The sequence below is a fragment of the Lutra lutra genome, chromosome 6 (genome assembly GCF_902655055.1).
Source record: "Lutra lutra chromosome 6, mLutLut1.2, whole genome shotgun sequence".
Taxonomy (NCBI): Eukaryota; Metazoa; Chordata; class Mammalia; order Carnivora; family Mustelidae; genus Lutra; species Lutra lutra.
The window spans coordinates 60318843-60332896 of NC_062283.1; the positions used below are offsets into that span (position 1 = coordinate 60318843).

A 14054-nucleotide genomic window follows, 5' to 3' on the forward strand; every position below is an offset into this window, starting at 1 on the left:
CCTCAAGTATTTGAAAGAGATGTTTTTACTAAGTAGGACAAGTTTCTTTTTCTCCACCCAATATAAAGAAATCCCAAAATGATCAGTTTTGCTATCGGTACTCTTGGCAGGGCCCCTTCGTCAATGAAGGAACTCCAAAAAGATACCCTAACATGTTCCTATCACTTCTTTTCAGTTCTTAAAATCACCTATAGTCTTTGTTTTATTCATCATCTTAGTAATGGATGCCAAAAAAATCATACCAGATTTCAATGTATTCTGGAACTCTCTTATTTTTCTGGGGCAGTGGGGGAGAGTCTAGCCCTTAGAAATTCTCCTGAGGGTCATAAACTAAATAAGTAGGTTGGGGAGAAGTTGCATCTCGAGCCTTGATGGGTGACCTAGGGCTTATTCAGGCCAGGTGCCAACAGCCTCTTTTGTGAGAGGCTCCATGCCAGGCAAGCGGACAAGGAAGAGGGCGCCTCCCTCAGCATCCATTCACCAGGCCCCTGTGCCACATCCTATAGAATTAGCTTCAGGCTAACTCCAAGTGGTACCTGGAGGCAAAGCTTGTTTTGCTCTAAAATGTAAAGTCCCTTAACTTCTAAAGCCAACAGTGTGGCTCCTTTGTAGCTATTTCTGGTGCTTAAACTTATAAAACCATAGTCATAAAGCACTTCATGTGGAAATCAGTGTTCTGAAATGCCTGAAAAATTAAGAGTGGTGATCTTTAAAGACTGGGTTATGATTTTCAAAAATTGACAGAATTAGGACAAGGCCTTTTATGATCACAGCGTTCTTAAGATTTTGTCACATCTAAAACCTTCCAAGTCTTTGCGTCTGCCGTGTTTGCTTTTCCTACAGTTTTCATCCGTAAGGGAAAGCACTTAGTGCTCCATCAAGGCCTCTGTCAGGAGGTACATCCTCAGTCCCGTTTTTATTGAACTCTTGTTCTTGGATGCTACAGTGTTTATTAAAGGGACGATCCTAATGGTTTTCCTTAAAGGTACTGACTGAGAGTTGTGGATCTTTGTTAAAATGCACACTGCCTGGGATCTTCATAAGGGCCAGGATGTGCGTTTGTCATCAAAAGCGACAATTTAAAAAGCAATACCTAGTTTAAAAAAAGTTGTTCTCAAAAATCGGACAGTACCAATCAGCCGGCCCCGCCCAGCCCCCCCCCAGCAATTGTTAATAACAAGTCTCACCTGCCTGGCTCTTCTTACTGAGAGTGGAAGGCCAGAGGCAGAAGTCAGAGGTGGCAGTGTCATCATCTGTAAAATGAGGGGGATGAACTCTAAGTTCCCTTCCAGCTCTAACCACTCTATCACCACCGGGAACTCCGAGACAGGAGAAGAAGCAACAGTCTGAGGGGGAGGAGGAGGCAGAGAAATTCCCACCCCTCCTGAGTGCTTTCCCGGAATCCGCAGGCCCCCAAGCAGAGGGTAAAGAGCTAGTGAGCAGCTTCGAATACCAGAAGCAAACACTTTCAAGATGACACACCAAAATTCACACACTCTGGGCAGTTTACTCTCTGCTCTCTACAAAGTCTTCTATCTTCCAACGGCCTCTACCTCACCCCTCCCGGATGCAAAATCCTAACCAGCTCCAGTGTTCAAATGTGGGCCGAGTGATTCTGACAGAGGGCAAACGGGAGCAGGTGAGGCGTAGGGTCTCTCAAGCCCCGTGCTCCTGCCCTCTGCGGAAGGAGCCACACGCACGACGTGAGGGCCCCAGATGTTCCTCGGCGGGCCTTTTCCTTGCAGAGCAGCTAGGTGAACTAGTGCTGGCGCCGCGAATAGTTCTAGGCAGGCCACTTCTGTACAGATTAAGTTCAGTGTTCAGCTCATGTGAGAGAAACCAGAATAATGTGGACAATCGCAAACAGAAAGAAGTCACACTGAAAACACCACCATTTGCCCCCCACAGAAGCACGAAGCTCACACAGACAGGCTTGTCCATGTTAAAAAAAAAAGAAATGCTTCTCGTGGGTATCTGTACTTAAAATATGCTGTAGTCATAATTAACATTCCATGTGGTTTCCCTTATTTTGATGCAGAAGCCTCATTAAAACCCTTGATGTGGGGCCCTGCCAGTAAACTCCAATATGGTTTTGAATTTATTCCTCTACCCCCTCACCTTCTCTATTTTACCTGAGACGTTTTGCTGATGTTTTTATTACCCATCACATGCCAGGATCACTGTACCTTTCTGGTTTATAGATGCCAACTAATGGAAATTGACATTCATTTTTCAATTAATGAGCTCTGGTTGTGGTTTATAGAAAACAATGCAACAAATTTCTGCTAGGCTGACAGAATGTGGACCAATCACTTTGAGTCATGTGAGACTGTAATGTCTTGAGGATTAACTCCTTCTGGGCAAAGAGAGCTAATGTGGACTTTAAAGGGATTATACAGTCATTTTTATAACTAACAAAAAATGGGATTTTCTGGAATTCCCTTAATCATGTTGTGTTACCAAGAAATGTTTCTGAAACATACTGCAGTGTGTTCTGCATGGAGAGACATTAACAACTCGTTACAGTTTCACAGGAGATCCTTTATGTAATAACCTAAGGTGAGGAGACGGAATTCTAAAAAGAAAAACATAAAGCCCTTCCTAATCTTCAGTTTATAATCATTTTTGCAGAAGCAAATGATATAATTAAATTTCCTTTCACTAAATAAGGTTGCATCCATAATTTTAATCTCTGTTTTTTATGTGAACTCGGTGTCCTTGTAGATGGCCTTCTACTTCTTCTTCTACTACTTCTACTAAACTATGCTAGTTAGCCTCAATACAACTATAAACTTAAAAAAAAAAAAAAAAGACCTGGATATTATATCAACAACGGTAAAGAAAATGTATTATCTACTTATTGAGGGGTCACGGATAAAAGCCTGGAGAGTTCTAAAAGTACTAACACCTCAATCTAACTTTATAAATGTGAAAACAAAACTTAGTAACTGCCCCAGGGAGGTGCCTTGTCGCACAGAGCTCCCCCGAGCCAGTTTAAAAGTCCTGCCTCCAACTGGCTGATTAAATAAAGCCAGTACTGCCAGGAGTTGCTTGAAGCCCAAGATAAACATGGGGCATCTTCCCAACGGGCTGGTTTTACTCGGCTTGGAGACAGGGCATATGGGACAGTAATGGGATATGTATGGAATAGAACACTTGGGTGAATTTTTAGGTAAACAAACTAAAAGAGACTTGAACAAAGTTTTGTACTTACAAAGTTTTAGACTATGTCCTCCAGATTCCCTATAGCACCCATTTACCCTCCTCTGCTGCTTGGGGTATCTGATGGCAATGTCCAAATCCCTCACCTACTGCTTGGATAAGCAATTCTAAGCTAACCCATTAACACACGGGCAAGCTGAGATCCGGAGAAGGGGAGCAGTGTACACTACAGATCGTAAAGCCTGAAAGATGCAGAGTCATGACCTCTTTGCAATAGTGACCTGTAAGGAATGTGGTTGACACAATCACAGGTCCATGCATTTCTTGCCTTGAAAATCTAACTTGACCTGAGTATGTCCATAGGCTCTTCTGGAGCCTCTGTGTTACCCCCGGGAGCGTTAGTTACTATCTTTGGGATATCCTGACAGCTCTTTGAGGCCTCGTTGGAGCTAATCTGCTAAATCGTGGGCAATTAGTTCAGTCGCTCGTGGCATAATGTGAATGAGATCGAGGTCAAGGGTTTGATTCCCGTAGGACCTGCTGGTTTCCTACAGACGTGTTTCATTCCGGCTCTGCTATCTGCACCTCTGGCCACAGTCAGATAGCCTGCGAAGGAATGCAGCTCTCATAAAGAGAGTGGCAAGAACCTTGCTCATTAACACAGCAGCAGCAAGACCTAATATACATGAGGAGACTATATTAATAAAATGCGCAGGAAGCTCAAATAGAAATAAAATCAATATTAAAAATTTTTTTAAAGTCTTGCCTCTTCCTCCCCCAGCCTCCCCAAGGTCTACAGGGAAAAAGGAAATAGCCTCTCTTTACCCACTGGGTCATCAGGGCAAGCAGAAAGCATAGTGGAAGGAGTAAAACCAAAAAGACAAGGGCGAATAAAAGAGAATCCCTGATCTTTGGGTCCTGTGGCCTGCAATCCCCCACCAGCATCTTTCACACATTGCTTTCTAGTGCCAGTGACCTTGGCTCATCCCTGACTCCTCACTCAACAGTGGGCTGCTGAGGACAGGATTTGTCTAATCCTTGTTTGTCTCCCGCTCAGTGCTTAATCACAATACTACTGGACATTTCTAGGCCTTTACCTAGCACTCTCATATACACCTTCTCACTGACTAGATACTCAGTAAATCAGGGTTGGTTAAGAATGGGCAAGGCGATCCCTAGAATGAAAGAAAACAGGAGTCTGGGAACAGTAACAGACTGGGCACTTGCCATTTGGGACAGTCAGCTGGGAAACACTGGGCGCGCCTGAAGCAGAATTGTCACACCCCAGCGGAGGCGACAGGTCAGGCACAGGAAAGGAAGAGGGGCCCTGAAGCCAGGGGAACAGAGCTGGCACAGGCAGCGTCCCTTGCCCTCCTCTGCAACGCGAAGGCATCCGTGTACAGAATGAAAAGCCATCATGCCTCCCCGCAATGAGGTGTTAACTTCAAAGCTTCATTGGGGCCTTTTAAATGGTAGGAGTTATTGCTTCGACAAATCTCGAATAAAGCCCAAGAACTTGTTATTGACCCCTTCGTGGCATTCTTCCTCTGGAAACGTACAGTCCTCAACTCGCCACAGAGCTGCTTTCTTGAAGAATCTTCTTCCCCTTCGACAATGTTTTTTGGCTGCCCTGCCCCACCTGCTCTATTCTATAATTCCTTTTTTCCCTGTGGTGTCAAGAGCAGTTCCTTCCCATATCTCTCTTTTGGGCCCTTAAGAGTTGCTACTCTACTGAATTATTAGCTGTTTCTTAGCCTATTCTCTCCCAACTATAAAGCACTGGGTGTAAAGGTCATGATTTCTTTTCCTCTCATATTGCTTCTATACTCCAGGAGCTTAAGTGTTTTGGTTTTTGCTTTTTAGGGTATGTATATGGATGGATGGAGATAATGAGTGAATAAGTAAATCAGTCTGGGAGTCAGGAACTCTGTAGGATAGTTAATACATTTCTGACAAGTTAAAAAAATAGATACAGGGGCGCCTGGGTGGCTCAGTGGGTTAAGCCGCTGCCTTCGGCTCAGGTCATGATCTCAGGGTCCTGGGATCGAGCCCCGCATCGGGGTCTCTGCTCAGCAGGGAGCCTGCTTCCTCCTCTCTCTCTGCCTGCCTCTCTGCCTGCTTGTGATCTCTCTCTGTCAAATAAATAAATAAAATCTTAAAAAAAAAAAAATAGATACAAAAAGCGTTGAAGCAATACTGACATCAGACCTAACAGCATCCCAATACGACTCCGAAGAATCCATCCTTATAAAACTCTCTTTAAAGAGTGGTCGAAGCTCTTCCTGAGTGTCATGACATCACTGGACCTCACGTTTCGGACAGTCCATCCCCACTAGTGAACAGATACTGCTGTCTCTCCGCTGGTGTCATTCCCAGTACCCTCAGAGCCAGGATCCGGGTACCAGTCCGTGCCGGGCGCCATGCGGAGAAGAGATGAGGGAGCAAGAGGGCCAGGCCACAAATACGGGACCTGAGGGAGGGGAGGGGAGCGAGCCCACTCTTCTGCTGCAGGACCCTAGGGCACCTGCTGTCATCGAGGTGGTGGTATTTATGTGGAGTAGGTAAAAAGGTGACAGAGGGTAAAACTCACACTCTGTCTGAATTTCTGGACCAGTAGACAGAGCAAGTACGTGAGAAGCATCAAGAATCAGAGGTGACTTTTACAGGGGAAGAAACAGAAGCCTAGACACAAGGTAAATCTGAGGTTCTTCTGGCTCTGCTGCTCTGACTCAGCCTGCCAGTGGGAAAATGTGGAGGATCGATCGGTCTCGAGGGTTCTTAAATCTGCATTCTGTAGAAATGCATAGGGACAGGGAGAAACCTCCTGCTTGCACATCGCCTTCTCAGGCCACACAGGTGGCAGAGCCTGACAACCACCCCCTCCCAGGCAAAGGTCAGCCACCTTTCACAAAGCATGATGGGACACCTCAGCCATGGAGGGGAGGAAATGAGGAGGAGGCTACTGGCATATTTTCAGAGTCATCTGTTCTACTTTTCCAAGGTCATGTCCCACTACTCCTCAGTATGAACTGTCCTCTTCGCAGCAGGACATACACTCAGGACCCTCACAGGAGCTTTGCTCATGCTCTCCCCAGACTCATGGCCCCCCACTCTTCTCTCTGCCAGACCAAGTCTGGGCAGGCACCATCTTTAAAGCTCACCCATACATTAAAACTTCCCAGGATGCAAAGTCTCATCATCTTTTTTTAATCATATACCTCCTGAACTTTTTTGCACGTAAATTTTGCTCCATGCATTTTAAGGTATTTATCATTGTTTTTAGAGAAGTATTTTCATTTTCCAGCTGAAGGAAAGTAAATTAAGGATAAGAACCATGTATTCTTTTAAATCCTACCTACATAGTATGATGCTAAGACAGGTACTTCCAAAAAGTGTGCCTCACAGATGAATGACTAACATAGTCTCAAACAGGCAATAGGACAGAAGCAGAAATGCTATGTAAATATTATCCAAAAATCAATTTTAGACTATATGCAGAATAGTACTTTGCATTTTCCAAACTGAGGTTTTAAAGGATTTTTCCATCAATTTTCTTAATTTCCCTGAATTTGTCCCCTCACACTAAAATGACCCAGTATCTATCTCTAAATTAGTTTTACTTGTAATTACATTAGATAATAATTGGAAAAATATACCCTATGTGGAAGAAGTGTAATAGATCATACCGATGAAGAAGAAACCAGCAAAAAGGAGAATGTGAAACCAAATTTTTTAAGATAATGAAAGGTCAGACTAGCAAACTCCATAGTTTTGCAAAAGAGAGGAAAAGTGCCTCAACTATCCAGGATAAATATTTATTTTCCGTGTTGTAATGAATTGTACTTTTCCACTGCATGCTTACAAAATCTGGAAGACCAGCTGATCCCAAGGCTAAGAAAGTATGTTATGCTGAAGGAAAGAGAGAGGGAAAAAAACAAAGAAACAACAACCTGGCAGTTTCCAGAAACTTCAGCCATTCCCTAAACCCACCCAAATTTTGAGGATATTGTTGGAATAACATATTTCCTCTTTTGAGGGGAGAGGAGGCCAGCGGTAGGAGATGTGGGAGTGTACATGCATACACATAGGGAGGGAGAGTAGGAGAGAAGGAAGGAACCAGAAGGTTGGGGGGGGGCAGAGAAACGGAGGAAAAATGAGAGAGATCTTCTTGCTGGGCCTTGATTAAGAACTTTTTAAAGGCTAGGAAGGGTGGGTAGTCTTTGAAACCAGATCCGCTGCAGGAAGGAGGCCAGCACCCAGGACACCGTGTCTTTCAGAAGAGGCCACCCACGGTGCCGTGGCAGTCATATGACTGCTCTGTCACATCCTGAAGCCATTTCCAGCCCATGCACACGTCTGTGCTCCCATTTAGAGAGGATGGGATATATTGGGAACACACATATGGAAACACTTTCAGAGAATCAGTTTCCATGAAATTCATAATGAGCCAAGTGGCTTCAGATGTGGTTGCGTTCCTCCGATTAGCCAGAAAAAAAAAGGGTGGGGGGAAGGGGGGGTAAAAGTAGGGAAAAAAAGGACAAATCCACCCTTTCAGACCTTATTTCAGTTTCAGAGAAATTAAAAACCACTAATGACTTATGGCTACCTGGAGCCACAATTAAGAGAGGACACACTAGGAAAAAGAGGGAAAGAGGTTTAAAAGCAGTAGTCTTCCCCTCCTAAAAATAACAGCTTCAGTATCGGTAATCTTATCTCCAATCACGCGGAGGCTTTCCTATGATAATATCTGCCTCCAGTGGCAGGATTCATCCTCCAGCGGGCAGGAGGCAGTGCGCATGCGCAAGCGGGGCAAAGGCGGGGCGGAGGGGCCGGTGAAGGATGTAGAGGGAGGCGGAGGTTCCAAGACCCGCTCTTATTTGATAACATATGTGGCCAATTAAGATTATTTTAAAAATTGCAACTAAATGATAAATTGTTACTAAGTAAATCTTTCAAAAAAAAAAAAAAAAAAGCCTGAATGCAGAGGGGACGGCCTGGTATTTTCCTGTGGCCTGCGTGAGTGGTAACTCAGACTATATTAAAAGCAGAAATTTATGAACTGGCTGAGATGTTCTATATTAGACACCAAAGCCTGACTGATAGGAGGGCATGAAATACAAGAAAGGAACAAATGGGGGAGGGTTTTTAAAGAGGGACCTATAACTGAGTATTAGTAAGTTAAAACATTATTTTTGTATCGAAACAAAAAAACAGGCATAGTATGGAGTAAAATTCACATGAATTTTAAGATAAAATGAGAAACGTGAAAGTGCTCTCCTTGCAGGAGCTGGGGTTGTTTGGGGTTATTTCAACAGGTTGGGGAGAGCAGGAGCCATGAAGGAACCCTGGAGTTTCCTCTGCCCTTTGGGGTACCTCAGTGGAAACATCTGAGGAGAGTTTCTCTTGAGTTTGGTAGCAAGCCTAAGCCATCGTGTAGGAGCGCTCTGACTCCAGGTTGCTTGATGATGGGCTGAGAACGGCACTGGCTGTTGCTTCCCAGAGCAGTCTTCGCTCCGCTCCAACCAAAGGAATCCTATACATGATTTAATAGTCATGGTATCCCATGACGTGGCCGGTTCTCCTGAGAGGAAGGACTGGCTAACCAGATAACTGAGAGCAGATGGCTCTGATTGGCAGAGGATCTCTGCTGAAACACTCCTACCTGCATGACGGCACTGAATCCTCCCCTGGCCCTGTGAGGTAGAATTGTGTCACTGACCCCATACTGTGATGACCAACTGAAGCTCAGAGAAGTGAAGTGATTTCCTCAAAGTTGCAGACCATTAATGGGTGGCCGGGACCTGGACTCAGACCTGCGGAGCTCAGCTACCCCATCTTATCTTCCAAGCAGGGAATCAGTGTCATTTTCATGGCAATTCTAACTGCGTGGCCACACCCACCTGAAGGGCAGTGATGGAAAGAGGCCTGATCAAAGGTCAAAGATAGCCCTGGGGATGGGGATGAGGACAGGGATGAGAATGGGGATGGGGCAGAGATGGGGATGGGGCAGAGATGGGGATGTGGATAGAGACAGGGATGATGAGGATGGGGACAGAGATGGGGATAGAGATGGTGATGCAATGTGAAACGGGGAGGCTAATACCTGCCACCAATTTGCCACGCTTGACTCAGCCCCCAGATTCTCATGTAGTCTTTGCCACTAATGTTCTAAGAAATCTTGTTTTCTATTCGTCAGGTTCTCTCTTCGGATAACGCCCTTGTAAGTGTAACCTGGCAAAAGGACACAGCAAGTAGCAAATGTCTCCATCTCGAAAGGAAATCCCTTCCTACCAGTACCACTTGAACTAGTGGAGCCAGAGAAAAGAAAACGGAAAAGATTGGGTCCAAACTAGAAAAGACATGAGTTGAGAATCACTATCCCGAAAGTCCCCATTTACCCCACCTAACACCCAGCTCCAGTCCCAACTGAACTATTCTGTAAAAAAGGACAGCAGATCAGCACCACAGAGGCCACATTCCACCAGCCCATGATGTACACACTGTGCTTTCAGCTTGAGCTTCAATCCTCCACCTCCTAAAATAGGAAGAGCTCTGCTCCTTTCAGTCTAGCACCAATCCAGTCTCAGACTCTGCCTCCAAGTCCGGCACAGAGCACGAGAGGCCCAGGGAAAGGAAGAGTCAGCTCCAGGGAGCAGTGCCACTCAAAAGTGAAGGAGCTCAGCTTTTTCAAATATCATTCCCCTCTAAACGCTTAGCACCCTGGTATGTTCCAACGCCCTGAGGCCATCCTGGACCTTAAAGGACCTGACTCAAACCACCCAAGGCCTCGAGACCCAGAACTTGAACCAGATCACCACAGTACTATTCAGTCTGTGTCAGCTGCAAGGCGTACAGCTATGACAGACCTAACACCATCCATATTAATACTAGGATCAAAGCCACAGGCTCGAGCCTCCAGCTGTAGCCTGCCAGGACCCAGCCTATGTTTGCCATCTCTCTCTTGAGAGTCAGATGTACACACTGACCTGCTTCCCAGAGCTAGGCCTGAGCTGCTCATGCTGTGGCACGGTTCCTGCCCTGGGAGGAAAATACAAGGGGCTTCCTGGTCAGGACAGAAGGTTGCCTTAGAATCAAGACCTATTTTTGTGTGTGTGTTGGATCCTCTGCCCACACGGCTTATCTAGGTTCCTGAATCCTTGTCTTGTGCAGCTTACTGGGTCCTCAGGATTTTCTTGCTCATTGCTGCCTACATGTTCTGGGACTTCATGTCATGCCTTTTACTTAAGTATGTATACATTTCTAGATCTCTGTAGACACACGACAAACATCTGCTGCAATGACAGTCTTGTCCCAACTTACCTTTCTGGTCTTGTCTCTCACTGCACTTCATCAACTCACAAAACAGTCAGACTGGACCCTCTTCCATTTATTGTACTCCCCACCCCCCACTGTCACTTCCTGCCCTGGTTTACATGATCACCAGCCCCCCACCCCCAATCTCAGTCCCTTGGAATTCTAAGCAGCCTTTAAAGTCTACCTCACCAGGGTGCCTGGGTGGCTCAGTTGGTTAAGTGACTGCCTTTGGCTCAGGTTATGATCCCAGGGCTCTGGGATCAAGCCCCACATCAGGCTCCTTGCTCAGTAGGGAGTCTGCTTCTCCCTCTCCCTCCATCTGCTGTTCCCCCTGCTTGTGCTCTGTGTCAAATAAATAAATAAAAATTCTTTGAAAAAATAAAAAAATAAAGTCGACCTCACAATCCACTTCTGCTTCAAAGATTCTGCTCATGTTCTTGCTTTAGCCCACAAGGACCTCTCCTTCTGCACTCAGTTCTCCATTCCTATCTCTCCTAGGGTGCAGACAGCAGTCCTTCTCACTGCCTTCTCACTGCCACTGGCCTATAAATTCCTTGAGAACAGGCTCTGTTCAACTTATCTTTAAGTCACTGTGGCTCTTCTCAGAGTGACACACAGAAAATGTTTAAGTGTGGGGGTGGGGGAGGAAGAGACAGTGACCAGTTCTCTGACTGTGGGGTTTGTGTCTGCTTTCTGATTTCTGCCTGCCCATTTTCAGTCAATTGCTTTTCCTGAACTACAATCCCTGTGCTTACCAGGACCTCAAGGGCTTAGGTTAGTTCCAGACTCACGACTCTGCTCTGACCACCAGTTTTGGGGTGCAGCTATGCTCTGACCACCAGTTTTGGGGTGCAGCTATTGTTCTAGACCTTGCTCCCCGGTTTTCTCCCTTATCCTAAAAGCGAAAGCTTTTTCTTTTTTCAGCCCAAGCAAAGTAGCTTGTGCCACATCAACATTTACCCTCAAAAGTAATAAAAAAAAAAGAAATAATGTCTCAAATTCACACACTGCTTTTGAGTTGTCCCTGCTTTTATGTACATCTGGCTTTACCTTCACAAAATGGTCCTGTGAGGTAGGCGTCACGGATACCAACTGATCATGAAGTTCCATCAAAGAAACGATGAATCATTTCATGAAGTCAATTAGCGGCAGAACCAAAATGAAGTTGTTGGGTCTCCTAATTTGTGCCCCTTTTCCCCACTGAGCTTGTCTTATTAACATCTACTACTTTTCATCCTAATAGGAATCCTAATAGGGGAAAGGATGGCATTTCTTTAACAACAAGGGAACATTTCAGTTGAATTTTTTAATAAAGTGAGGACAGGCATGCCTCCTCACATTGGAGGTTTAGATTCAGTAACACCAGAAAACAAACTACTGACTTTTATTTAACTTAAAAACTGATTCACTTCGCAGAGCATTTCTTTGCTTTGTTTCTAGAGTTTAGCCTAAAACCATGTCCAAGAGTCTCCATGCTATCCCGAGACAATGCTCCTCATAGGACTTCCGAATCCAAAATTCAGTGTTACAGTAATTCATTCCTCTGACTGTCTCAGAGTTTTTCCACTCAAGCTTTGCACACGGAATTAACTCAAAACTTCTGCAAGAGAAACGTCCCTTTTAGAGTTTGATTTGGCATCAGTTTCAAAGAGCTGTTTGTATATTTTAGAATATGTAGAATTTTCCTTTGATTGAAACCTCTCTTTTAACAATGGACAAGAGATGATTTCTCTTCTGAGTGATTTAAACAAAAACAAACACATCTTAGTTACATAGAGCCTTGTTCTCAAAGTGGTTTTTTGAGAGAAATCAAACCCTACAGATTGTTAAGCATTTGGCAAAAGCCTTCAAACAGCCAAAGCCAAAGAGTGAACTTTTCCTTATTGTAGGAGATAAACAAATACTAGAGCAAATCGAGGAAGAAAAAAAAGAAAAAGAAAGAAAACTAGGACCTCCTTTCACTTTCTCCTGTGCTCGATAACACTCCCCTCTCAATACACACACACACACCCCTTCAGAGGGGTTTCATCCTCAGTGTTTACTTCTGGTGCTATAGTAATAAACTCACCACAAATGGACATTTCCAACATCTGTTTGTGGCTGCTCCCAGATCCCCTGTATTGCTTTAGGACATGAAGCCCTCTGTCTCCCAAGTGTAAACAGACACACCTAATTATGTATTGAGGTGTCTGAGAAGAGCTACTTGTTTTGATGACCAAAAGAGAGAGACAGAGAGACAGGGAGCACGCGCGCGCGCAAGCCAGCCTGGTCTGCACAGTGTGCTGTGGGACAAACAGTAGTCCAGTGGGAGCTCCTCCTCAAACAGTGGAAGTTCTCGGCCTGACACACACCAAACCCCAGCCCTATTTTTCTCAGCCTGAGCATACAGTGTACTGAGGATGGTCCAGATGTGGACCAAAACAGCCAATGACTGGTCAAAAGAGAAGGTGCTGTCCACATCCAGGGCAAAATCTATTCCGTTTCTTCATAAGGATTTAATTTTAGGATAAAAGAGGAAAGAGGAGGCAAGGGAGGAGGAGATAATTTGAGGGTAGCATTTTTCTTCTTCTTCAGATCACAGGGGCCATGTACAGCAATAACAGAAAAAATGTCAGCACCCTACTGGAAATGTAGCAGGAGAAAACAATTCTAGCGTGTTGACTATCAGCCAGGGATGTGGGTTCTGGTCACGGCGCTGTCCCCAACAAGCAGGACAGCCACCTGGAGTCCCTTCCCCTCTCTGACCCCCTCGTCCTTGTCAGCAAAATGACAGGATTTAACTAAGTCGTCCCCATGGATTTCCAGCTTCAAAATTCTGATTCCGTTACATGTGAGGCAACCTTGAGAACTGCAAAAATTTCTTTAAAAATTCTATTAGAAATACTGTTCCTCCATGAAAGGTGTACCTTCATTAAAAAATAGTATTACAGTTTTTTTTTTTAAATGAGGCATATGCACTGTGCATGAAATACCCAGGTTTTCTCTCCAGATATGAATGCCAATTAGAAAATCTAGAATATTTTTCCACAAACTGAAAAAATGTAATTGTTAATAACCGTTTGCGACAGAAGCCAAAAGAAAATGGGAACGAAACATACCTTGTACGAAAGCTTTTCACCATTAAGTTGAGCAGTAAAGAAGGTTAAAATTAGCTCTAGGCTCACACTTTCAATGGGAAATAGAATGTGAGCTATTTCTCTTTCCTTCTTGTTCTGGGTTCTTCGAATTAAGTGGTATTGATCAGAACTAGCTGAAGCTACAATAAATATTTTACACCAACCTTTCCAACTTTTGCAGGATAGGATGTACTGTTATGCCTCACTCCAGTAGCCTCAGTTTCCCGTTCCACATATAAAAATATGAACTTTGAGGTTCTAAGCTTTCATTAATATGTACAATTTTAATCTCTAGAATAAAATTCAGATTTATGAAAGGAGAAGATAGATTGTTTCCACTGTTATTTCTGGCAGGAACTTGGTGACTTTTACTTTATTTTGGGACTCTGACCTTTATAAAGCATGAACATTGGCTATTATTAAGGATTGCTGGTGTTCTGTCCCCCACGTGTCACCTGGAAA

At 44.5% G+C, this 14054-nt stretch overlaps 1 protein-coding gene across 7 annotated transcripts in view; it reads right to left on the reverse strand.

The window, feature by feature from the left end:
• The window catches only part of RUNX2 (RUNX family transcription factor 2), a 227542-nt gene that overhangs the window by 110435 nt on the left and 103053 nt on the right, over window positions 1-14054 (reverse strand). For 2 of the 7 annotated variants that reach the window (XM_047733195.1, XM_047733192.1), the window contains one exon: window positions 1188-1253. The exons of 4 other annotated variants lie outside the window; for them this stretch is intronic. In XM_047733195.1, coding sequence (XP_047589151.1) covers window positions 1188-1253 — 66 coding nt within the window. Of the gene's footprint in view, window positions 1-1184; window positions 1254-14054 lie in introns of those variants that run through there. One more of the 7 variants, XM_047733196.1, reaches the window with a different exon arrangement.